Source organism: Podarcis tiliguerta (assembly GCF_965153285.1).
Source record: "Podarcis tiliguerta genome assembly, chromosome: 8".
In the NCBI taxonomy this organism is placed as follows: Eukaryota; Metazoa; Chordata; class Lepidosauria; order Squamata; family Lacertidae; genus Podarcis; species Podarcis tiliguerta.
This window is the reverse complement of record NC_139541.1, coordinates 56,729,316-56,755,993: the sequence shown is the minus strand read 5'-3', so window position 1 is coordinate 56,755,993 and position 26,678 is coordinate 56,729,316. Positions and strand designations below refer to the sequence as shown.

At 45.3% G+C, this 26,678-nt stretch overlaps 1 protein-coding gene and 1 long non-coding RNA gene across 10 annotated transcripts in view; one reads left to right on the top strand and one right to left on the bottom strand.

The window, feature by feature from the left end:
• The window catches only part of COL16A1 (collagen type XVI alpha 1 chain), a 123,672-nt gene that overhangs the window by 95,734 nt on the left and 1,260 nt on the right, over positions 1-26,678 (bottom strand). For all 9 annotated transcript variants that reach the window (XM_083453071.1, XM_083453070.1, XM_083453073.1 and 6 more), the window contains exons 2-4: positions 20,264-20,397; positions 4,743-4,817; positions 3,534-3,651 (exon numbers count right to left, since the gene is read on the bottom strand). In XM_083453071.1, the coding sequence (XP_083309197.1) occupies positions 3,534-3,651; positions 4,743-4,817; positions 20,264-20,351 (281 nt within the window). In that variant the 5' untranslated portion in view covers positions 20,352-20,397. The remainder of the gene's footprint in view (positions 1-3,533; positions 3,652-4,742; positions 4,818-20,263; positions 20,398-26,678) is intronic.
• Positions 980-22,274, top strand: LOC310683339. The gene is made up of 3 exons (XR_014514377.1): positions 980-1,044; positions 5,429-5,552; positions 21,200-22,274. It is a non-coding gene; the product is annotated as an uncharacterized lncRNA (long non-coding RNA).

Here is a 26,678-nt window from a genome sequence, read left to right as displayed (position 1 = left end):
CTTTTAAAGCCATCCAAGGTGGTGACCATTGCTACCTCTTACAGGAATGAGTTCCATAGTTTAAACATGTGCTGTGTAAAGTAGTACCATACTTTTCCGTGTATAACACAAGGTTTTTTTTCTTAGAAACTACTGTGAAAATTTTTGGATCATCTTATACATGGAGAGTTTAGAGTTGGGTCGTGGGATTGGTCACTGTCAATTGGTGGGTGCGGTAATGGCTGCTGCTGATTGGTTGCTGTGTTGGCGACTGGCTGCTAGTGGTATTGTGGGTGAGGGGTTTTTTTTGCAATTCCTCCCCCCAATTTTTTTTTTTTTTTTTGCAATTCCTCCCCATTTTGTTAAATTTGAGTCCCCCAAATAGGGGGTGTTTTATACAAGGGGGCGTGTTATACATGGAAAAATATGGTATTTTCATCTGAATCTTCTAATGTTCAGCTTTACTGGATGTCCACAAATTCTAGTGTTGTAAGAGAGGGAGAGGAAAAAAAACTCCCCCCACCGACTTTCTCCATGCCACACGCCATTGTATAAGCTTCTATCATGCCACCTCTAACTCGGCTTTTCTCTGAGCTGAAAAGTCTCAAATGCCGCAACCTTTCTTCAAAGGGGAGTTGCTCCTTCCCTTTGATCATTCTGGTTGCCTTGATGGTCTTTCATGGCCGATGGCTACTAGCTATGAAACACTCCCCAGCCTGGGAGGGAGTGGAGAGAATAAGTTAGGCAGTTGTGGAAGAGAAAGAGATAGACTGAGTTCTGGCAGGCAGGAGCATTTTTACTTGAAGATCTTCCCGACAATCAGATGCACAACAAAATGTTTTGTTCTGTTCTCAGTATGTTCTCTACTGCCTTTGCTGCTGCTGCTGCGCACATGTGCCCGAGTGCCCAGGGCTCTTCCATTTGCATCACTGCTGGAGCGGAATCTTCCTCTCCTCTTCCTCTTCCTCCTCAAACTTGCAGCTGCAGGCGAGTGGAATGTTCTGTTCCTCCCAGGGGAAGCTGTTATTTCTGGCTTCTTGCATCTCCTTCTACAGGCCTCATGAGGTAGGATGGCAGGAGGGAGGCTGTACAGAGGAAGGGAGGGTCTGAAGCACCACTCCAGACTTCATTTCAGGCTCAGTTGTGTGTTGTGTGTGCATTCACTTCCATGCAACCACATGCATACATGCATGATTTTTCCTGTTGTTGGATGGGAGCGGGGGAATGCCACTGATGTTTTCTCCCTCTTTACTGATTTTATGTACATCTGCAAACTCCAGAGTTCCCTGAGAATGTATATGTCTTGCCCTTGTTTCCTGCTGGTCCTGCTTTGCCTACAGAGCTGTTGGCCCAAGCCACTCAATGTTCAATGTTAGAGGGAGGCTACTGTGTAAACTGACATGGTGGGTGTGTATGTGTGTTTTGACATTTGTGAAGATTGGAGGTCCTGCTGCTTTCAGTTTTACTTATGTTGCTGTTTTAAATTATGGTTACAGGTCACCTTTATGAGGTTTATCAAAATGTTAATCTTATTGTATTGTAGTGCTTAAATTTTAAACAATTCTTACTGGTGGGTTTGTGTGTGTGTGTGTGTGTGTGTGTGTGTATTGCGATTCTCCGTTCTGCATACTTTTAAGTGCCAAAATGCACAGGAAGAATAAAGCAGTCCCATAAACTGGGAACTGAGTGCAGCTGTGCTTTCTGATTTACTTCATGGGGATCAAAAGCCCCAGTGCCTGAACTGAAGCAAGTCCTGGAAAGGACATGAGTCCTTGCAGCACCTCCCCTTTTAGACATTAAAGGCTGTCCTACATGCAGAGGCAGGAGAAGAGGGAAGCCAGTTTCTAAGCCTGCTTCTTCTGCACTGCTGCTGGGTCCTGATGAAAGGAAAGGCCTAGCTAGTAAACAGCTTAAGCTGCTTCAATCTACCCGTCTAGACCCGTCAGGCTGCCTGCCAAGTTTCAGTGGAGGAAGGAAAACACACATGGTGCAGGGATTGCATAATGGCCCTGGAAAAGGCCCAAGTCCTTTGCTCTTGTGCTGTGATTTACTTTCTAGGATTAAAACATCCTTCCAGCCATCAGGCTGTGGCTGAGGCTGAGGCACCCACACAATCCTTACTCAGGGAGACCGCAGGCTCTTTTATAGAGTTAACAGGGTAAATTTATTTCTGTTTGGGGCTGGTACCCATTGGGCACGCTGTCCAAGACACACCCCAATGAGATGTCCACTCCCCAAGGACTATTCGGTTTACTACATTTGCATCCTGCCTTCCCTCCCAGGAGCTTAAGGCAGCATGCATGGTTCCTCTCCCCACCTCCATTTCATGCTCACAACAACCTTGGGAGGAAGGTTAGGCTGGGAGATGGTGACTGACCCCAGGTCACCTGGTGAGCATCATGGCTGAGTGGGGATTTGAACCTGGATCTCCCTGAGCCTAGTCCAGCACTTGCATCATGAAAGCCCACGGGCCTCTCATTTGCCTTCATCCAAGAAGCTCAAGGGGCAGATATGGTTCTCCCACTCACAGGCCACTGACTTATCCTTACAACAAGCCCATGAGGTGGGCTAAGCTGACCGGTCCAGACCACTCAGAAGTGGGGATCTGGAGCTGAGCCTCCTCAACCCAACGCAGATTGCATCACGTTAAGCTCTGAGGTGCAGTGGAGAGCAAGTCTAGATCCTTTTCGCATGTACTGCTGTCAAACCAGGTGCTCCCCTCATCTTTTATTTGTGCACCTGATTATTCCTGCCCAATTATTCCTAATATTTGTCCCTATGGTCAGTTCTTGCACTGTACAGTATACCTTGAAGATATAGGTACATACTCAAAAGGCTGGAATAAGAGGAGGAGGAGGAGGAGGAGGAGTTTGGACTTGATATCCCGCCTTTCACTCCCCTTAAGGAGTCTCAAAGCGGTTAACAATCTCCTTTCCCTTCCTCCCCCACTACAATTACTCTGTGAGGTGAGTGGGGCTGAGAGACTTCAGAGAAGTGTGACTAGCCCAAGGTCACCCAGCAGCTGCATGTGGAGGAGCGGGGAAGCGAACCCGGTTCACCAGATTACGAGTCCACCGCTCTTAACCATTACACCATGCTGTATTTCTGCAAGTTCAAAATTTACCACTATCCCACCAAGCCTGGGGCAAATCATTCTGTGCGCCTCTGCCAGCCTCAGTTCCCCATCCACAATATGGGAATTCATGACACATGTTGCAAGGTTGTTGCGCAATTGCCAGAGACTGTACACCTCTGCATACCAGTTGCTGGGATTCACACATGAGAAGAGAGCTGTTGCATTCTGGTCCTGCTTGTGAGCTTCCCATAGACATCTGGTTGGCCACTGTGAGAACCAGCAGGGATCCAGCAGGTCTGCAGAGATCCAGCAGGGTCTTACAATAGGCTCTATTGTTATCTCTGCAATAGTGAATACTCAGTTCCTAAATGGGAATAAATAAGACCCACTTGGCTTAATAACTTGAACGACTGCACTGGTGACTTGAGGCACATGCAGTCCCGTACTAGTTTTTGGAATCGAGAGCAGGTGTACTCACTCCGTCGGTCGGACCAGAGGGGTGCTGCCCAGTCGCAGGATCATTGGGCCTTTGGGGTTGCGGATCTTCTTAATGGCTGAGGTCTTCAGCAGAGCAAACCTTTTAATTAGATTAAATCCTGCCAAAGAAACAGAAGAGAAAGGAGCATAGCTTGAGAGTCCTGCCTCCCATACCAACACCCAAGTTCCCATTCTCCCTTTACAGACAAGTTGCTGGAGCAGGTTAAACTCCGAAAATGTGAGAAAGTAGAAAGTGAAAGGATTTGTGGGGCATTACAAAAAAACACAGTTTATCCTTTCTTTCTTCCTTTCTTTCTTTTTGTCTGTTATTCCCTGGTTGATTGAAAGTTCTATGTTTGGAATGCCACATTTTAAAATATTATTTGCTTAGGGCTTGTCCTGTCACATTTAACTTGTTCACATGCATATTATATAAGCCCTGTTGAGCTTGATACTAATCAATTAGTTTTCATTTCATTAGTTTTCATTTATGAATCACTTCCTGCGAAGGATCTCAAAGCAATTTTCACATTACCATAGAAAACATATATTGAACAATTACATTGCTGTAAAAACAATGTCGAAGCATTTGCATGTGTAAAAACAATTGCAGATCAAGTGCAGATGCCTCTTGGGATGGAGAACTTCACTTATTTAAATAGGAAAGGCATTGAAAAATGACAACGGGCACTTTTGCTCCAACAAATTCTAGAGGCTAAGACTCCCTCAGAAGGTGGTGGACTCTCCTTCATGGGAGGTTTGTAAACAGAGGTTGGATGGACATCTGTCAGGGAATGTTTAACTGTGATTCCCGCATTGCAGAGGGTTGGGCTAGATGACCCTCAGGGTCCCTTCCAACTCTACAATTCTATGATATGCTAGGTCATTGTGGGTTACTCTCTACACTGCCCATCTTTCTTCCCAGCTTCAAGACCAGAACGCTTGCCAGTCCTGCCCGTGACACTGCAAGAGATCCTCTGGCAGCTTTATGGACACTCCTTGGGCTGCATGACTTTGTGGTTGTTTTGTTTTCTCTTTGCTGCCCCCCAGCTAAGTGAATCTTCCTGCCTGATTCTGCTGGGTCTCAGATCCACAGGTCCTGATTAGATACATTTATCTCTGCCTCCTTGCAAATTCCTAGGGAGGAAAGAGGTTGTGGCCAGAGACCAGCGAGGAGAAGAATTTTTGGGGAGAGACAAAACAAACTTACCAGTTATGTTTACATATTGGTCACTAGTCTGGTCCAACCGGAGACCTTCCTTTTGCATTTGGGGACATTTCTCGCCTGCAAGACATTGAACATGGATTGAGTACAGTGTCACCTTGGTTTAAGAACAGCTTCGTTTATGAACAACTTGGATTAAGAACTCTGCAAACCGGGAAGTAGGTGTTTTGGTTTGTAAACTTTGCCTTGGAATAAGAACATGTTTCGCTTCCTGTCGAGTGTGTTCCATTTGTAAATTGAATCCCCCGCTGCTATAGGAAAGCACGCCTTGGTTTAAGAATGCTTTGGTTTAAGAACGGACTTCAGGAACAGATTAAGTTCATAAACCAAGGTACCACTGTAATACATTTGAAAGCTGCCCATATAACCTGCCATTAAAAATTAAGATGCAACTTGTTAGTCTGTTCTTTTGTTTTACAAAGGGAAGTGCGTCCGAGTAATAATCACAAACAGAATTAGGGGGTGTTGCTATGAACTTTGGAACTGTTGAGAAATCTCCATATTGGCTATGACGCTAAGTCCTGCCTTGCCAAGACCCCATGTGAGATCCTTCTACTCCAATGTGTTGCACTTTATTTCGGAAACGAAGACAATGAATAATAGTGTAGTATAAAGCAAATGACTCAGCCCTTTGATATGCATTTACCAGAAACCTTGTTTTCTCTTCATAGCAGTCCCACCCAACCGGCATCAAGCCTGTGGCTGAAAGCTGGCTTGGGTACAACATATCCCCAGAGAAATTAAGCAGACGCGTGCAAGACGCCATCACAACAAAGTGGCTATGAGGATGAGCAGGTAAGCCCACCATTCACATTTCATGGTAGCTTTGTTGCACTAGAGCCTTGCACAGACAAAAATCAAGGCACACGGATTGTGCAGATGGGGAACAGAATCAAGATGCAGACCTCTGGGCCAGTCCTACCATTAGGCAGGAGGCAGCTGCCTCAGATGGCAGCTTCTGGATAAGTGGGAAGGTGTTAGAGAACAGGGGGAGGTGTTAGAGCATTGGGAGGTGTTGTAGAACCGGACAGTGTGACTAATGTCTGCCCCGCATCTCCTAAACTAGCCTGCTCTCTTCAGGTGTGGTGCAGGATGCTGCTCATTACCCACAGTGAAGTAATATTCAGGAACCAGTCTTCCTGGCTTCAAAACTTGGAAAGGGGTGAGGAGGCACTGTCTTGCCCTCTGACCCACACAACAAAATGTCCTGAACAAGCCTTGTGCAAGCATAGGTTGTGGCAGTGGTGTAGCGTGGGTTGTCAGCACCCGGGGCAAGGCAAGTAATTTGCGCCCCCTAACCCGTGGATTTGCGCCCCCTAACCCGTGGATTTGCGCCCCCTAACCCTAACCCCCAGATGTTGCGCCCGGTGCGGTCGGCCCCCCCTGCACCCCCCCATGCTACGCCACTGGGTTGTGGCCAATGTTCGTCCTACTCAGAGTTAACCTGTTGAAATAAATAGGCCCATTAAGTTCAATGGGTCTACTCTGAGTAAAACTTAATTGGAAACAACCCTTTTCCCTTGCAAAACAAGGGGCTCTTTCTATTGATTAATGAAGGCTGCAATCTTAATAGAAAATCCCCTTTCTACTCAGAAGTCCCACTGGATTTAGTAGGGTTTATATTCAGGTAAACAGGCCTAAATCTCATACAATTAGTCAACTGAGTTTGGATTGTTGTTGTTTTTTAAAAAGGAGGGTGACAAGCAGTGCTTTTTTCTAAAAAAATGTTTAGGGGTACTCTCACTTTGACTCAAGAAAATCACCATTTTAAAGTTCAAATCAGGAAAAATAAATACAGTAAATAGACAAAAGTACAAAGATTCACAAAATGTTTGGGGGTATGTGTACCCCTGCGCACCCCCCCCAAAAGCACTGGTGACAATAAACCCTCATTTTAATCTCTCTATGAACAGGAATAAATGTGTATAAAATGTTGGTGATGCCATGCTCCACCCAGTTCCCCTTTCCCTCCTAACTATTTCTGCTACTGTTGTGAAGCTTTCTCTTTCCCCGAAGATTATCTAGTTATTTGCACTACACCAAAAAATACTCTAGATTTTATCAATGCGTTGCAATGTTGCTGAGATCTAAAACAGCCACCAGAGTAAGCCATGGCTGGAAGCTCCACTCTGCATACGCACAGATATCTTTCAGCTCCTTCAAGGTGCCTCTGGCAAAACGAGGGTTGATCCCTATCCAGTTTCCACATTAGATGACAACCGGGATGATGCATCTCTCTTGTGGCTATTCTGAGAAAGATAAGTAAAAGATGTGCACATTTTTTCCAAACTTTCCGCGTCATTCTTGCCGAGAGGCAAATCATTTCTTCATCGCCTATGAATTCCACCCTTTGGCCAAGGAGCTCAAAGTGCCTCACAAGGAGTCATGTCATTTCACTCTCACAATGACCCAATGAGGTAGGTTAGGCTGAGAGCCAGACATTTCCTGAGGCTGCCCAGTACATTTCATGGCTCAATGGAGAATGAACTTGGTCTCAGTGAGCAAAGTCCTACAAGTTATCTATGACACATCGATGGTCTCTAACTGGAAGATAGGGAGATCCCACTAATGGGGAGTGCCCCAAACAAGTGAAAGTGGGTCACTCCAGCTTTCTTTCCTTCTTTCTTTTTAAGAAGAGAAAAATGAAGTGTGAAGTAAGAGGGATGCAGGTGGCGCTGTGGTCTAAACCACAGAGCCTAGGGCTTGCCGATCAGAAGGCTGGCAGTTCAAATCCCCACGACGGGGTGAGCTCCTGTTGCTCGGGCCCTGCTCCTGCCCACCTAGCAGTTCAAAAGCACGTCAAGTGCAAGTAGATAAATAGGTACTGCTATGGTGGGAAGGTAAACAGCGTTTCCATGCGCTGCTCTGGTTCGCCAGAAGTGGCTTAGTCATGCTGGCCACATGACCTGGAAGCTGTATGCTGGCTCCCTCAGCCAATAAAGCGAGATGAGCGCCGCAACCCCAGAGTCAGCCACGACTGGACCTAATGGTCAGGGGTACCTTTACCGTTAAGAGAGTGAGGAAGTTGCAAGGGAGAGATACATCTTCATAAACTATGGCGAAAACCCGGAGCATACCTACACAACAAACATCTTGTCAGTTTTGTACGTATTTAAACTTCACAGCTACCCCCTTCAAAAGAAAATCATCCTGGAAATTGTGGTTTGTTAGGGGGCGCCCAGAATGCCAAATTAGCATTTAACATTTAGCATCTGTCATTGTAGTTCACTTACTGGATAGCTTAACACCAGCGATCCATGCTCTGGAAACCTCCAAGTTAGGCTACTGTAAATGTGTTACACAATAGGACTGCCCTTGAAGGTGACTCCACGTTTCAGAATCTGGCTGAAAATACTTTGCCTGGTGTAGGAAAGTGAAGCCATTTACATCAATTCTTCAATAAGTTCACCAGCTGCTTATCTGCTCCTGGGCCCAATTCAAGGGCTTACCTTTAAAGCCCTAAACTGCTCCAGTTTTGGATTACTTTCCCTAGAGGGATTCGCCTGGCATTGATCTCACAGTCCTCCCAGCGCCATGTTAAGACATCATTTTTCCAGGCATTTTAAAGAAGCTACATTCATCTTTGGTCCTCCTTTTTGTTCTTCAGCAGTTGTCTTTTAGCTTTTATTGTTTCGTGATGGATTATGTTATGCTTTTATTGCATATTATTGTTGTTCTTATTCAACATCACTTTGGGATCTGCTTGGATGATGGACAATTTAGGCTCTTTTTTCTTCCTTCCTTCCTGTCTTTTCTTTTTTTAAGTTTAATGTATCTTACACAATTTTTTTTACAAGATTGAAACATAGTACAAGTACGTTTCAGACTTAACTAGCTTTAGCAATATAAAATAAGATCATGTTAACAATAAGTCACAAAGAAAATGTTTAATAAGACATTGAATCCATCCATTCATTGTCCTTAACAATATATGTGGTCGAATAAACACAGTAAAAGTGGTTAAATATTCATTGGGGAAAATAAATACACACAGTGGTATCTTGGTTTAAGAACAGCTTAGTTTATGAACAACTTGGATTAAGAATGCTGCAAACCCGAAAGTAGGTATTTTGGTTTGTGAACTTTGCCTTGGAATAAGAACATGTTCCACTTCCTGTTGAGTGTGTTCCATTTGTAAATGGAGTCCCCCACTGCTATGGGAAAGCATGCCTTGGTTTAAGAACGCTTTGGTTTAAGAACGGACTTCTGGAACACATTAAGTTCGTAAACCAAGGTACCACTGTAATCAAATACAAAGAAGAGGATTAATTCCACCCAGTTCTCCACTACTCCTTTTTCCATGATCTCTGCCAGGCCAGTCATTTGGCACCTGCCCCAGGAGGGCAGGAGATCTTAGCCTCAAATTGATGTGGTACTTTCTGCATTACTCTTACCTCTTCTTCCCTTGGCAGAAATATCTGTGTTTCTGATCCAATAAGTGTTTTTTTTTTATCTTTGGTTTCCCACTCTAATAAAATACTACATTCTTTTTTAAACAATTTAACATTCTCTTCCACTATTTCTTTTTGAAATCTGGAGATTGTATAACTAAACCCCTTTTTATTGTCTTCCTTAAAAATTTCATTTAATTGTCTATGGTGTAACCAACTTTGTAGATAGCCTTTCAGCTCATCGTACTCTTTTAGTTTGAGTTTACCTTCTTCTTCTATTAACAACTCTCTATATATCAACCAGCTTACTTTTTTGGTTGACTTAAGTGAAAATGCTTCAGTGGGTGACAGCCACCATGGTGTTTTCTGCTCTAACAGATCTTTACATTTTCCCCACACTCTTATTAATGACTTTCTTATTATATATTTTGAAAAGCCTTTATGTATTTTACCTTTCCCATACCATAAATACGAGTGCCAGCCAAATCTATTGTTGTGTCCTTCTACTTCTAACTCTTCTTCTTTTTCCAATTTTATCCAATCCCGTATCCAAACAAGACATGCTGCTTCAAAATACAATTTCAAATCTGGGAGAGAAAAGTCTCCTCTATCTCTTAAGTCTGTTAATATCTTACTAAATGTGTTCTAATATATTTTAACTATTGTTGTTAACTAGTCTGTCATTATCACTTTGTACTTTATGATGATTTTTTAAAATGTTGTAAGCTGCCTTGAATCCTGATTTTGGAGGAAAACAGGATATAAATACATTTAACAATAAAATAAGGAGGAACACAGGACTTCTACACAAAGCCCAGCTGGCTTATGGAACTCACTGCCACAGGATGTGTCTGTGGACACTGGCATTGTTTTAAAAGGGAAGCTCACAATTAGGCACGCTCATGGTTAGCCAGGTCATCTAAATGAAACTTCCTCAATCAGAGGCAGTGTACCTTTGAAGACATTACACCAATGAAAACAAGAGGGGGGTACCGCTGCTTTTTCACCCTGAGATGGGGATGGAGGAGAAATTTGGTTTACTCCCTATTTTAATGTGAATCTACCCAATTCACATTTCTCAAAGCAATGTGTAAACCATAAATCTGCACCACACCCATTTTGCAATGCAGTCCTGCAAGCCCCCTCCATGTGTCTATTAGAGCATAGAACTATGTAAAAACTAGGAACAATGCACACTAAAAAGCTGATGGATTTCTAGTGGTGCAGAAATGTGGCAAACTGACTTCAGGACTGGAAAAATTAGAAATAGAGAGAAATTTGCCAGATTCACCCCTCTTTCAATTCATCTGGTTGACTTTTCTTGGAATTAGGGTTAGGATGCTGAAATTAGGATGAGCTCTCTTTAATGTTCTTTGGTGTCATACCAGAGAGCTGCAAAGTCAGAAACTGACTCCTCCCTGATGAATGATCTCGGAACTGCGGCATTCCCTGGAGTGTTGGCTTGAGCTGCATCATCACAGCCAGTGTGCAGCTGTGGCCATGGTTCACTGAAGCGTGTGTCTATAAAGAGACATCACAGCTCCTGAAAAACTGCTCCTGAGGGCCCTTCTGAGGTCCAGGCTACAACATCTGCTTAACATCTTCCTGCTAGGACTATTTAAACAACAATGGGAAGGGGAAGTCAATGTGCTAGCGTGGGCCATAGGATGCCCTTGGGAGATCATTTGGGGCACTTTCTGTGCAGCAAAAGGAGAGCGCCGAACGTTCTAGATAAAGAGCCATCATCACAACCATTTGGCCTTCAGCAAAAATCCACAGTGACTTTGAGAGGGAAGCTGTTAGCTGCCACCCAAACACCTCCAGGCAGAAGGCAAGGGAGAAATGGTTCAAATCAATACAAAGCAATGTGACAGAAAGAGTGAATAAAAGCTTTTAAAGCGTCTCAAGATGGAGTGTTTGGTGGCGGGATTCCCCACATCTACAAGTTGTCTCCTGATTTTGTCAGAAGTGAGATTCAAAGAAGTTATTCATGTTCTGACGCAACGTCTGAGGAATTTCCAAGGAAGTCAACAGAGTTTCAATAATATGAACGAGGCTTGAAAGAAGAGTCGGGAAGGGGAGCTACATCTGGCCACAGCTGGCGAGGGGTGGAAGGGTCCAGTTTGCATACTAACTTGAAACAGCAACAGGCAAAATCTTCTGGCCATTGCAGGTGGCTAGTTCTCCATGCTGCTTTTCTCCAAAATGACTGCTTTGAATTTTTCACTGTCCATGGAGGAGCCAAACAACTGTTATGCAGTGTAGATAACATGCTCTGTGATATTTACCGGTAGATATAGGGACCCTCTGATGCCAAAAGTGGTCTTGTCAGGTGTTCAACAAGGCCCAGTGTTGACCACCAAACTCCCCTGACTCTAATAGCTGTCCTTCTGGCCCCAAGGAAGAGCACCAGTGAGCAAAGGGAGTGAGGAACAGGTGAGCACAGACAGGCAGAACACACAGGATAATGACAGTACATTTTTCTATGGCATCTTAAGTAACTTGACCAAGATCACAATGGGTAATCTGTAGCAGAGCTAGAAAAACTGAAGGTGCCTTTCCCAAGTGCCTTGCTTGTTCCTAGCTACTGGTTATGCTTGCATGTAACACATAAACACATAGTTTGTTTTAGCCATAGTTTGTTCAACAAAACATGAGTCATCTGACAAAAGACAAAACGAGCCACAGTTGGAATATCCAAAGCTTGTTTCCCCCCCACCTGCTATTGCCTCTGTGGCTTAGTGAGCGGGTGGGGTGGAGTCAAGGACAAACAAACTATGGTTAAACCAGGCTGTTGAGTTTGTACATAATGCTAAACCATAGTTAGAACAAGCCACACTTTATACGCCAAGAACAAATTGTGGCTTCACATCATGGCATTATGTTGACTTATTTGATTCAGGCAATTGATAGCTTCAACCAGATTCTCCAATCAGGATACATTTTCTTAAAATAAATAAACACTATAAATGCCATCATAAAACCATAGTAAGGCAGAATGAAATCAAGAACACCCACCTACCCACAATTTCCCCAAAGCCTGCCTTTTGCAAGGGAGATCTTAACTGCCTCTTTAAATTTCAAGGGGCATTTTCTTTCCTGCTGTCCAGAGTTACACCCCCACATAATCTATAGGCACTGAGCCCTTCTTTTTTTGCCAATGGTGGCAGCTGCCATGATAACTCAAAACAGGAGAAGAGGAAAACGATCAAGAACATTGGGGCAGTGAGCGTACGAGAGGAGTCTGCTATTTACCATGTGCTTAGCCAATAACTGGGAAAAACAAGCTCATAAGTCAGGAAGACGGAATGTTTCTGTTTAATGCATCACAGACGAATGAAAGGAGAGCATGTGAAAGTTGGAGGGAGCGCAGATGAACTCTGGACATCATCAGTGTAAGCAGGTAAGGGAGAGGCTGCATTGCTAGCCAGTGGAGGACCCAAATTCTGCCCCTGCCAGAGACAGGCAGTATGTTCGAGGCAGCACAGTGTTAACCTGAATAGTTTAATTGCCTCAATATATTATGCTCACTACCAGAATATGTGAACATTGGACAAATAGATAGAGCAGGAATGAGCCCATCCAGGCAGGAAGCTATGATACAGGGCAACAGTTCTATCCATGGGGTTCTCTTAGGTCATTCTGGTTGCTCATGAACTGTATCCTGCTCTATTGTATTCTATTTGGGCCTGAAATACAGGAAAAGAGCCGGCCCTGTCATTAGGCAACTGGTCTGAGGTGAAAGGGCAGCCAATGGTTGGTAACTTAGTGTGTTGCTGTTATTGTGTTTTGACAGCTGGGGTGGGAGGAGGCACACATGACTGGCATTATCTGACTCTGGAGTAGACTACCTTGATGGAGGTGGGGGCACAATTTGCTGCTCCACCCCAGGAAGCAAAATGTCTGGGTCTGGCAGCAAAGTATCTTCAGCTCCAAAAATAGAACCAATAAGCAACTGCAGATGTATCTCCAGGCTTTGTCCTATTTGTGACACAGAACATCCATTTATAAGGTCCCATTTGGTTGGAAATGGTTTCTATAGCCACCGCTGAACCTAAGCCCGGAAATGTCACCTCAGGCACTTGGCAGAGTGAAGCAAATCTTTAAAAGGGGCGCAGCCTTCAGTGCAAGAGAGGCAATGGAAGAGACAGAATAAATAAGGGCCTCAGCAGAGCAGAAATGGAGCCCAGGTTCAGCTGCCAGCAACTCCAGTTACAAGGATCTCAAGTAGCAGCGCTGGGGAAAGACCTTTCTCAGCCTGGAATGCTGGAAATGAATGCCAAGGTGCAAATTTACATCAAGGCCACACTTGGGATCCTGCGTACAGTTCTGATCACCTCACCTCAAAAAGGAGATTGGGAAAGGACCAAAAAATGGGCAGCACATAGTTAAAATATGGAACTTGCCCCCACAGGAGGCAGTGATGGCTACTGGAATGGCTTTAAAAGAGGACTGGGCAAATTCATGGAGGAGGAGAAGGCTATTAATGACTGCGAGCCCTGATGGCTCTGCTCTGCCTCCACAGCTGGAGGCAGCAATCTTTCTCAATAACAGTTACTGGAAGCCACAGGAGGGGCTCAAATCCTGCTTGTGGGTTTCCCACTGGCATCCGGTTGGCCACTGTGAGAACAGGATCCTGGGCAAGATGGGCCACTAGCCTGATCCAGCAGGCTTTTTGTATGTTCATGATCAAAACAAGGAGTTCAAACAACTTCCCTCCGAGGAAAGGCTACAACATTTGCGTCTTTTTTAAGAAGAAAGACTGACTAAAAGGAGACTAAAAGGTACATATACATGGGGTGAAGAAAGGATAGGGAAAATTCCCCCCCCCCCCACTTCCTCTGTCTCTTTCTCTGTCTCTCTCTGTCTCTCTCTCTCTTTCATAATACAGTCAAATCTCTTGCTATGCTCGGTTTAGGTTACATCTTTTCAGGTTGCGTCCCACGGTGACCCGGAAGTAATGGAACGGGTTACTTCCAGGTTTTGCCACTCGTGCATGCGCAGACGCTCAGAATGACATCATGTGCATGCGCAGAAGCAGCGAATCACAACCCGCGCGCATGCAGACACGGGTTGCGTTCTGCTCATGATGCGAACGGGGCTCAAGAACGGATCCCGTTTGCAACCAGAGGTACCACTGTACTAGAACCAGAGGCCACACAATGAAGCTGAATGCTGGGAGATTCAGGAGAGATAAAAGGAAAGACTTCTTCACATAGCACAGAGTTAAACTATGGAATATTCTGCCGCAATATGTAGTGATGGCCAGCGGCCACCAACTTGGATGGCTCTACAAGACAAATTCATGGAGGCTTAGGCTATCAATGGCCATTAACTATAATGGCTAGGCCCTGCCTCCGTCACCAGAGGCAGTAATGCTTCTGAATGCCTGTTGCTGGGGTCAACGAGGAGGAACATGCTGCTGTCCTCAGGTCTGGCTTGCAAAAATCCCTCAAGCATCTGGTTGGCCACTGGGAAAGCAAGATGCTGAATGAGGTAGGCCTTTGGTCCGCTCCAGCAGGGCTCTTTTCACATTATGATAATAGCCACTGCCAGGCAGGAGTAGACAATATTGTGCAGGAAAGACCAGCGATCCAGCTGAAATTCATAGCTTCAGTTGGGGAAAGGGGTCGGGCTGGGAGAGAGGGACTGCCAACTAGATTAAAACATTCTGCAATAAATGAAAACAAAAAACCCTGTTGTCTGGAGCCACCATGGAAGATGTTACATTCTCCACCCCCTCCTTTATCCAGCAAAGGAAAGCAACTCCCCCCCCCTCCCCGCCCGGCCCCAAGACTTGAAACAAAGCTAGCGGGATCCACAGATGTGCTCGGAATAAGTGCATCTGCCACTGAACAAAGACAGATGCATAAATGAAGCACTCTGTGCCCAAGGAACCAGAACAGATTGCCTCCGATTGCAGCAGGCTCTGTGTCTGGAGTCTCAAAGGGCCTTGCAGGGTTATTCCTATGCTATCGCTGCTCTCCTCTTCTCGTTTGACCCTGCGGGAGCTGCATAGCTATACATGCCAATGAATTGGTTCTGCCTGCCATTGGCTTTGGCTCCATCTACTGCTTGTCTCCCTGCTTACCACTCTGCCAGTATGTCTGGGCACCAGTTCTCCCTGCCCTCCACTTACATTCCCTCTAACATTCATCAGATGGAAATAAGGACATTTCTCATTCCCTTCCCCCACTGACCCCCATTTCTCTCCCCCATGCTGCACAGCATTTCCTATTGGAAGAAGGGCAAGTGCCACCGCTGCTACACCAGCAGACATGCCCACCGTCCTGAGAAAACCCCTTAATCCTGATTTCATTTCATTTCATTGTATTTTATTCTTTGGTAGATTTACAAAAAAACACCCACCCACCAATACAGTGGAACCTTGAGTTGCGGACATAATCCATCCTGGAGGCATGTCCACAACTCGAAGCATTCGCATCCAGAAGCGCTGCGCCGGCGCAATTTAGCACTTCTGTGCATGCATGAAGCATGATTTAGCTCTTCTGCGCATGCGCAAGCAGTGAAATGTGGAAGTAACAGTTCCGGTGCTTCCAGGTTGCTGAGGGACGCAACTTGAAAAGATGTAACCTGAAGCAGATGCAACATGAGGTATGACTGTGAATAAATTTTAGAAATGGGCAAGATTAGACACAGATGCATAAAACCTTTAAAAAAAATAAAAATCAAGACTTCTTGCGCTCTGCTCCGTTCCCCCTTTCATCCTGCCCAGAGTGGCCTTGCAGGGCTGGGCCTCTCCAGCGATTGCAGCCTCTCTACCTCCTCTCCCACTCTCCAGTGCTGCTACAACCTGCCCAAGGGAGGAGGCTGGCAGGCAGAGGCAACGGGATGCCTCCTCACAGCCGTGGCTGCCACTGCCACTGAGGACAAGTGCTGGCTTATGACCTCCTCCCTGAGTTCAGTGCTGGCGGGGGAAATTGGGACATTCTGGGATCAAATCAGAAGCCACAATGGCTTTTGTAATTCTGGGACTGTCCCTGGAAAATGCACTTAGTGTTGGAGTTGCAGAAGCCCCCACTGGGTAAACTTAGTGGGAATTTTAGACTGTAGGCTCCTTGGGGACTGAGGATTGTCAGTTTTACTTATGGTACAAAGTGCCGTGTGTATTACCAGCACTGTAAATAAGACCAGGAAGGAGGTAGGGGTATCTGCTCACTGAGTACCAGGCACATTTAAAAATTATGAGAGAGGGAGGGAGGAGGTGTGAAGGAAAAGGTGACTCATGTTTGATCTGTCAAATCCTCTCAGCAGTCCTTCAGCTCAAGATATCTTGCAGGCAGTTTTTGTGCAGAAGACTGTCAGGGAGTAATTGAACCATCCTTTAATCCAACAATAGTTTTTCGGTAATGCATCGTGTGTTAATTCCACGCCCATCAGTGTTTGCACAACAGACACGCCCCCCCCCAGTTGAGATTTAGCTGGCCTGCAACCAAAGATTCTGTTCTTTTTAAACAATCCATATGTAAAAGTTGCCCTCCAGCTCCTGCTCATTTGTACCTCTCCCTCCTGCCAATTCCCCCTTTCTCTCTCCCTGCTTTCCTTTTCTTTCTTACATTCCTCTGAGCCACTCCCTCTTCCAACTCCGGAGAAAGTCTATATAGCTCCGTGGTAGAGCAAGTGCTATGCATGTAGGAGGCCTCTGGTTTTGGAGACAAAATACTGTATCCCCGAAGACCAGTTGCTGGAAAATGCAAGAGAGTGCTGCTGTTGCACTCAGGTCATAGGATAATAGAATAGTAGAGTTTAAAAACATCCCATGAAGGACATTCCACCACTCAGGGGTGAATCTAGGCTTTCTTTCACCCAGGTCAAAGACTCAGTTCAGCACCCCCACATGCGAGTTTGCACACATGCACGCACACACCTCTCAACACATTTGTTGAGCATAAGTTGTTCCCATACAGGGCATTTCTTACTGGATCTATTATAGTGGAGAAGCCTCCAGAGCACTTACTGCACAATTGTTCCATCAATGACCTGTTGCAGGATAAACTCACAAAAAGCATATCTGGTTTGGAGGGGTCCAGAGTGGGGTAGAAATCCTGCCACTGTTTCCCTTGTATGTCAGAGAGAGAAAGAATCTACACTTTTGAAACATAGGAAGCTCCCAATACCTGGCTAGATTATTTGTGCTTTTTGCCCATTACTGCCTACAATTATTGGTCTTTTACATCACCTGCTACCAAATCATTTTTTTAAAACAACAACAACCCCAGAGATCCTGGCATTTGGACGCAGTACCTTCTGTATGCATTATCCTCTGGCACTAGCGAGTTGGAGTCCCTTCTCCATCAAGCTATCATTCCCTTCTTTAATATTTACCTATATTTGGGGTTTCTACATTTTTCTACTGCAAAGAAGCCAATTTTGTGGCAAACATGCACTTTTGGCCCCCAAGCCATGGAGAAGCAGAGTGCCTTCCTCCCCCGCCACCACCCATCGCTCCACGATGCTAAAGTTGGCCTTTCTCTGGCTAGATATAGCAGCTCCCCAGGAATGGAGACCGAATTGGAGATCTGAACTGAATGGACAGATATGCACATCCAGTTATGATAACCCAGGCGGGGTGCTGGAGTCCGTTTCATATTGCTGCATGGACAGCCCACGAAAGTCTCAAGAGGCCGCCTGCAGCAAAATGCCAGGAGCGATGAAGGCAGCTATCAGTCACAGCAAATTGTTGCTGAACATGCACCTTGGAGCACTTCTATCCGTCAGTCGGAGATGCCAGCAGATTAATTCAGCAACGAGCCGAGGTTTATCTTGCCTTTCACAGCTGAATTTTGCCCTCCAGAGTCCCGCACAATTGTGGAGGTGGTGCAGAAATCACAGTGTTTTCAGCCTGGGATTGATCCGGAGGTCACTGCAAGGACCTTCACACCTGGGGACAAGATTGCCTCTCAGATGTTTGTGGCAGGCAGCACCAGGCTTGCGAGCAGTAGAAAACACACACAAGGCCCTGCACTTCCTCTTGCTGGAGGCTGACCCATGCACCAGTTTTACAGGATGGTCAGCAGTGTGCACAAGTGCAGTAGCAACTGTGAAGCTGAAGTTAGCCAGTGGTGACAAAGAGGCCCTTTCCACATGCTCAGGAGCATTTTCCCTCCGTTTATTATTTTACATATTGTTACACGCCACCCCAATCTCTGAGTGGTGCAAGATTCCAGGGGTACCAGGTATGCTTACCAGGATCTGTGTCCCCTATTGGACAATGGGGCACAGCAGAGTCTGTGGTGTCTTTATGATATATGGTTTATTTGAACATATATACAACCTGTGCCTAATGAAGGGGGTTCTGAGCATCCCGTCCCATGAGGGGCCAGCCTCTTACAAAGGCAGTAGCAGCCTTGCCCTGCAGCTTGCCTTTTCCTGAGAACAGTCACATCCCACCTGCTCTAACCTTGCTAACCTAAGCCCTGGTATTCTGTAACACAGAGAGAGGCCCCACTCATCTGTATTCCCACACCTAGTTCTATGATGCTTTTGCTGTGCTTACACCCCCAGACTCTCACCTCAAAGGCTGACTCCATTGCCTTTGAACCCATGTTGATTTCACAGGATTAAGAATGTCGGACACACAATCCAGTACACTGGGTCTGACTTAATGAGCCTTCACACATGCTAATTAAAGGATTAACAGAATATCACACAGCTTAAATACACACCCAGAAATTGGACTATATGACCCTTGAGATCCCTGATTCAATTATTCTACCTTAAATACACATGAGTCTAGTTATCATCTCTAAGGAAATTAGCTTTGACATCCCCAAACCTTAATTGAATTCTAGCACCTATCAATCTATAACATTATCAGCGGAGCAGCCTGATGTTTTGCATATTCTTCCTCTGCCTCACCTTCCTCTCTTTCTTCTGTTGATTCCCTGGTGCTGAATTTTAAAGTGTAAGCTCTTTGAAGCAGGGGCTTGATTCCATATGTGATAATGGGGTGGATAACCAAGTTCTTGCCCCAAGGCCACCTTCATCCTTGACACCAAACCATTGTATTGTTGCTCACACCTCAATTACCAGGCAGCAAGAGATTTCAGGGGTTCCTGTGCTTTCCCCAGGGTTCCATCTCCTTGGAATGAAAAGTTAATGGAGACTGTAGTGTCTTTAGGATATATGGTTTCATTTACACATATATACAACCTGACCATAGGCTGGAGGGGATCTCAGCATCAACACCCCAACAGATCTTGCTTCCCCATTAGGGTTACAGGGAAGCCCCAAGCTCTTGGGACCAGCACCAAGCAAGACAAGCCTCAGTCTTTGGCATCAGCCAAAACTCACATACAAATCTCTGGCCATTGTACTGCTGCTACCTTACAAGGTGATGTCTCTTCCAACTAGGTGAGGTGAGGGGGTGTTACTCCCATTTGTCTCTATGGCAACCTCTTTGGACTAGTAAATGGCAGCACTTAACAGGCCAGCTGAGACCATAACCTTAACAAAAGTTAACCAGGTTTCCTCTTGTAGATTGTAACCTCACGGTCATATAATCACAGGTTGGAAGGGACTCATGGGCATCATCCAGACTGACACCACCCCCAACCTATAACAGTATGTTAAGAAAATTAAGGGGGAAAGGCAGCCCTAAAAGACATTGCCACCTCACACAGTGTTGCGTGAATTAGCCACAGTAATCATCAAAACGATTTGGATCCCATCTTTAGTTGGTGTCATAGTTTTGGAACCATTCTTTAGTGCCAAAAGGATTTGCATATATTCAACCCTGAAACTTGAATTAATTAATGCTGAGAACTGCTGCAACTCTTTCAGTTGGATGTTTTTCAGTTTGCTTCGCTGGCACTTTAATTAACGGTAGGGCTCAGCTTTAGTTCATTAAAAGTTACACATTATTTCCAGTAGAATCCTGACTTCACTTACTGTAAGATGTGAAAAGGGAAAGCGTGTACAAAGCCAAACTGCCTCCGCAAAGGATGCAGACACCTGAAACCCAACATTCATTCCAAACACCAGGATCCATTTCTGTGGATTTCTCTGACGTGTATCGCGCAACACAATCTTAGTGATCCATCTACATCCCATTAAGGAACTGGCCGTCTGTGTCGGCCATGACGGTTCTCTTACCTTCCTGAGGAGCAAGCAATTTCCCTCCTCTGCTGGTGCCAAAGACGATGCCAAACAAGCACAAGATGGAAAAAGGGGTTCCCCACATGGTGGGTCTTTGGTAGCCCAGGCAGGCACTGCTGGGAATGCTGCACCTAGAAGAGAGAGGGAGCAGATGTCAGCAAGGGCCCCTTGAGAAAAGAGAAGGGTCAACATGTCTGCCATTTCATTGGAACAACAAAAGACCCACCTTCTATCTCAGCAGCTAATTATCCCTGCTCCTCCCCTTCCCAACCCAGTGGTAATATTAGCTACTAAAGGGGAGATAAGATAAGCAGACTAGGATTCCCTCCAGCTTTCTCTGTCTGCTTCAGGAAGAGCATCAGAATTCAACACTCAGAGCCTGGCTATTTAACACGACTTTCCAAGTGATGACTGTACCACATAGTCAGGATCTAAGTCAGGGTAGCCAACATAATGCCCTCCAGATGTTCTTGGACTCCAACTCCCAGCACTCCCATTTGGAGGGCACCAGGTTGGCTACTTCTTACCCTAAGTGGTGCTAAATTAGGGGTGCACGATTGTTCTGTACAACCTCAAGGCATGCTACCCATCCTTTCAAAGCCCTTTGAGGTGGTTGCAAAATTTCAGTCCTGTTTTGCCCAAATTTGCATCAAAATGTCATTTTCAGCAATATCCACTGGCTGCAGCGATAAGCGTGTGGTGGTTGTGTGGCGGAGTGTGTGTGTAATGAGTAGAGCCCAGATTAGCTGCTACATCTGGAAAGCTGCTTTCAGGGAATCGTGGTTTAGCGTTGCACAGCTTCTGTGGACTCCTTGATGTGAAGCAATTATGGGAGCCTTCTGGTGCTAAGGGATGAGCTGACAGGATATTTTGCAGAATTGTTTGTAGTTCAAATTAGTGTCTCCTCTTTTCTTCTTTTTTATTTGCTCTCAGTGGAAACCCTGCTTACAACCCCAGCCTCTGGAATGACGAGTCTTCTGGAAGAAGGTCCATTATGACAGGGAAGAGCCGAGTGAAGGAAGACCAAGTGTCCCCGACTCATTTTTGGCTGACTTTCCCCAGGCCCAATTTTGCTCCTGGCCTGTACCTTGGATGAAACTTCACACACAAGAAGAAACTGGTGTGTGCAGAGGGGAGTTATTTGTTCCAAGAGGGGCAAGATGTGTGCCAGTGTCCAGAAAACAGGATAGAAATATTTTTGGGGTGTGTCGGGATGGTTAGCAAGGCTGCGACTGCACTTTGGAGGACTGATTTTGCCAGCTCAGGAAAGAACCTGCTGTAAACTCCGTTATTATTCCAGTAACCAGTCGTGGCACATGAGGAATGGTGTTGGAGAGGCAGGGGTTCCCTGTTTGCAACAATGTTCCTACTTGCTGAGCTGGGGTGGGGTGAACCTGGGGAGCACAAGGTTTGTAGCCATGGCATCAACAACCAAAAACTATCCCGACCCTGCTGCTGCCCTGCTCTGTCCCCCTCTGGGCAGGCTCATCTCACAGCTACTAAAATTAACTTCCCCACTGAAACCTGATGAATTTCCATATAACTAACTTTGGTTGGAAGGAAATCAGCCCCGAGTGCTCACTGGAAGGACAGATTGTGAAGCTGAGGCTCCAATACTTTGGCCACCTCATGAGAAGAGAAGACTCCCTGGAAAAGACCCTGATGTTGGGAAAGATGGAGGGCACAAGGAGAAGGGGATGACAGAGGACGAGATGGTTGGACAGTGCTCTCGAAGCTACCAGCATGAGTTTGACCAAACTGCCGGAGGCAGTGGAAGACAAGAGTGTCTGGCGTGCTCTGGCCCATGGGGTCACAAAGAGTCGGACACGACTAAACGACTAAACAACAACAACAACAACAACTTTGGTTGGCTTGTCCCCTGTGGGTTGTATTCAATGTTAGTCCTATGCAGAGTAGACCCACTGATGGCAATTTCAATGGGTCCACTCTGAGTACCAACGTAGTTGGAGACGGCCATATGTCTTTAATACAAAATGTTAATTTACAATGTCTCGATATCCAGAAATCATTGGTTGTTTAGCCTCTGAATGGATCTACACATGCAGCAGAATGATGCTGTGAAATGGACTATGCCGATTCAATCAATCAATCAATCAATCAGTCAGTCATTTCATTTGTATGCCACCTTTCCAAGGTTAAAACCATGCTCAAGGCAGCATGCAACATATTAAGAATTACGTAAGTACAAACATAATAAAAATAGGCATAAGCAATAAACAAAACATCAAAAAGCACACAACCAAGTTGAACAATTTCCACATAAATCGTAAGATACAAAATAAAGATACAAAAATAAATAAATAACAGTGACAACAGCAACAAACCCACCCTCACTAAAAAACCCCTAAGCAACACCCCAGCCCAAGATAATGTTCAGCAGCCTCAGTTTTTGTAGATGGAGTTGTTGGGATACTGCCAGGGAGACAAAGTCCATCATGACTCCACGTCGTCTCCGGACGTCCATTGATCTCCCGTAGACACGCAGTATCAGCAATTAGCGACACAAGCTCCAGAAATAGCTTGCCACATTCCAGAGCTGATGTACGCTCTATGAGCAGATAATGCACAGCGAAAGATGCACTCAGAAGAGCATTATTTACAAGTTTATTCAGTGTTGATCAGAACAAAGAAAACATGACTGCCTGCTTCAGTGTCTCAGACACACAGAGAGAAACGAAAACGATAGACAAAACATAAACTTCCTGTGAACAGGAAATACGCAGACTCTGTGACTCACAAAGCCTGCTCCCTTTTAAGGTGGAACGGAAATATCCTAACAGGAGTCAGTCAGGGCCTTTCCTTCCCAGCCCAGGTGGGAAAACGCCTGCAAGGCAGGGAGTAGGTCTTTCAGGAATCACAGCCAAGTTTCCAGTCTGCGGATGGGGGAGGGCACCAATTTTGGACCCTTCCTCATGTTTTCCTCAGTAGGGGGAGCACAGGAGGAGGTCCCAAGTTCACAAGAAGAGCCAAAAGCATCCAAAGGCATCCAACATCCTATTCACACAGTGGCCAATCAGTAACTAGCCACCTACAACTGCTCCACTATGTGTTTTCTTCCTCCTCCTCCTCCTCCTCCTTCTCCTCATCCTTTCCGATAACCAAACTTTTCCCTGCCCATCTCAGGCTGGACCAACTATTGCATATAGGAATTTACACACACTTACCCCTGAATGCTTTTGTAAGTCTTATCAAAAGTCTTCAGACTTCCTTTGAAATCCCTCACATCTCCCTTCCATCTCCAGATTCTGCTCAGTTTTTTCTTTTGCCAAACCACAGTCTCGGTTATGGTATTTATGGGATACCCTTTGTAAAATGGTTTGAGTCTCCTCAGATTTCTCCTAGGTTTAGTCTGAAGAGAACAGTGTTGACTCTAGGTTTTGGAGGGACTCTGGGGAAAGGACTCTCTGTGACCCCCCTCCCCCAGTGATCCTGCCTCCTCACCACACCAGGTCTAGGGGGCTCTTGTCAGTGGGCCCACTCCTGGGGTGCAGTCCCATGGCTTAAATTTTGCCCAAGTGAAATTCCGCCACACAATTCTCTTTGGACTCCATCTTTACTTCCGGGGGGAATGTCTGGACTCCCTGGAAGCTTGCTGTGCCTTCCCAGAGACACAGAGGTTTAACCTTCTTCTGCAGATTGTGTTTTACGAGGACTTGGGAGCGCCTGTAGCAAAATAGCCTAGGGATTGTGCACACATTCCTAACCCAGGGAAACAAGCCATTCTGAATAACACCGGGAAATTGGAGATTTATGAAGGGCCTGCCCAGGAGTGAACTGTTGAGATATTTTATTTATATTTATTTATTGAAAGCATTTATTTACAGCCCTACATAAAACTCACTTTATGAGTCCCCTAACACAAATGTAAATATAAAAAAAAGAGAGTAAAGCTATTTGGTTAAAACTACTGATGAAGCCAGTGTCAGTAAGGCTGAGGGAGGCCACACTCAAACTGTGAAGCTAAGTCCCATGAACCATGGTGCAATCGGATAGGAACAATGTCCTACGAGTGGTAGATGTGTTCAGTGGTGCAGGGATTTTGTTCTAGAGTAGTCCAAGTAATTACTACTGTTAATCAAATTGTGTTTCTAGATCCAGGACTGGTTCTCCTATCATTTCCCCCCCAATGAATGGCTTGATATGCCTTATCATTTATTTCTTAGCAACAGCTAGAATGGAAATTGCCCATCAATGGAAACAAGTCAACATGCTTCACTATTCAAGGATGGTGGACCATAATGTGGCCAGAAAAAAATTGACCCAACAGCAATGTTTTGAGGGCTGAAAGTAAATGTGATAAATTAATCTTCAGGCAGCTGGAATCCCCATTTGTGTCATTTAGCCAGGCAGGGAGACCTTATAGTACCACCAACTACTAAAAAACAAAACAAAACAAACAAACAAACAAACCCCTTTTGGCTGGACCTATTACCTAGACACCTTCTTGATTAAATTGTTCCTACAGATTCTCAAGCTGCTCTTTATCTCTGGATGTGACCTTCTGGGCATGATGCCTGGCACTTCTTTGATGTGCACTGTTATGTCATGTCCTGTTTGTGTTGTTGTTGTTGTATCCTACCATATGCACTATGCAACACCTTTTAAAAAGAAAGAATAATTTTTTTAAAAAAACTCAGAACCTGCACATAGATAAAAACAGTAAGAGTTCAATCCACAGAAGAGGCACTTCAGCAATTTAAAAGGCCTGGGAAACCAAAAGTGTGCTCTGCCTGATGTCAAAAGGAAAACCACACGGATGCCAAGTCAGCATCCTAAAGATCAGGCAATGATCCATTGTCAGGGTGCTACAGGCATAGATACTGCCTTCCTCATTTGCCACCTGCTTCACCTCACACCTGACCAAGGCAGCACTTGACGAAAATACTTAGTGAGTGGCCTAAGAGGACACAACACGGGAGAAAGCATTCTGTCAGGCCCCCTGAGCTCTAAGCCCTTTAAGGCTTTGAAAGCAATTACCAGCACTTTGAATGGGACTCTGAAGCAGAGGCCAGCAAAGCTCTTTTAAACGCATGGGTTATAGCCCAAATCAATTGCCCCAGCAGTTGAAAGATTTTTTAAATCTCTCCAAGGCAGAGGCTTCCACCTCCTCTGCCGGCGCTTTCCCACTTAGCGCTGCCCAGGCTCCCCTGTGAGTAGGGAAGTGGGGTGCTCCACCAGCTGGCACACTCGTCATCATGCCTCCTACCTTGGCTACCTGTGCAGTGACTCACTGTTCCCTTCTAGTTTTAAAGCTAACCGTGATGTTAGAAAGACATCCGCACCAGTCTTTCCATGAACCGTAGCTGATGCCAGGCCACATTTTGCAACTGTGATTAAAAGAACCAGCTTTACATGCTTGGGTTTGGGCTAATTATTGGGTAACTAAAACACCAGTGCAGACAGAACGCTAGCCACAGTTAGCTCCAAAACTGAAAGGGAAGGGGGTGGAAATAGGACACTGCAAAGCATCCCCAAACAGCAGTCCATGGTAAGCTCTGCACTGTCCCTACACATTTAGGAGAACTTCAAGCATGGTGAGCCAAATTCAGATGCACATTTATGTGCTGCATAAATGAAACACAGGAAGTTATGCAGGTATCTTGGCCCCTTCATAGTATGCATTGCTTTAAATAATTTGGGGGACCTGACTCTACCTATGCAGCTTAATCTCTGCAGGGGTGTTTGCACTGGATGGCATGAGGAACTAAGGAGGGGCAAAAGGAGGGCCAAATCCCTCTATTTACACTTTGTGCCAATTTGACCAGTGCTCTTTAATAAGTCTATCCTGTTCTGTTTCCCCATTAATCTGTTTTTCTATATAAAATCCCTACAGAAACTGGTATTTAAGCAAGTTTTTAAATGCATATTTATGTATTCCTATATGTAATTTGTTCTAAAATATGCACATTTATATGCAATTTGGTGCTTTTTGAGCCAAGATCACAAAAATCCTGAGAATTCTGAAATCAGAAGGATAACTATGTCCCAAGCCATGTTTGGAAGGTGTGGGTTAGGTCAATTTGCAGGGCATTCATCTAGATGACCCTTTGGGTCCCTTCCAATCCACCATTCAATTGTTCTATGAATTTGCTTAAAGACCTGGCCCAAACAAAATTCTCCTCCACCCTATGCCAGGCCACATCCTACAGTGAGCAGCTCCACAAACTAGCAAAATAATAATCATCATCATCATCATCATCCTGGTTCATTTTAGCTGATCTGCCTTGAAGCAGGGGGTGGGAATCTCCAAAGTGATTAAGTTTTAAATGGAGGGAAAAACTTTCAACGCACCATCTGGAGATCTGCATTTATGATCCTCCTTTGATCCCAGGTTGATTGATGGGTCAAATGAAAGGGGGAGGGAGGGAATTCACACTCCTGTGTAAATTCT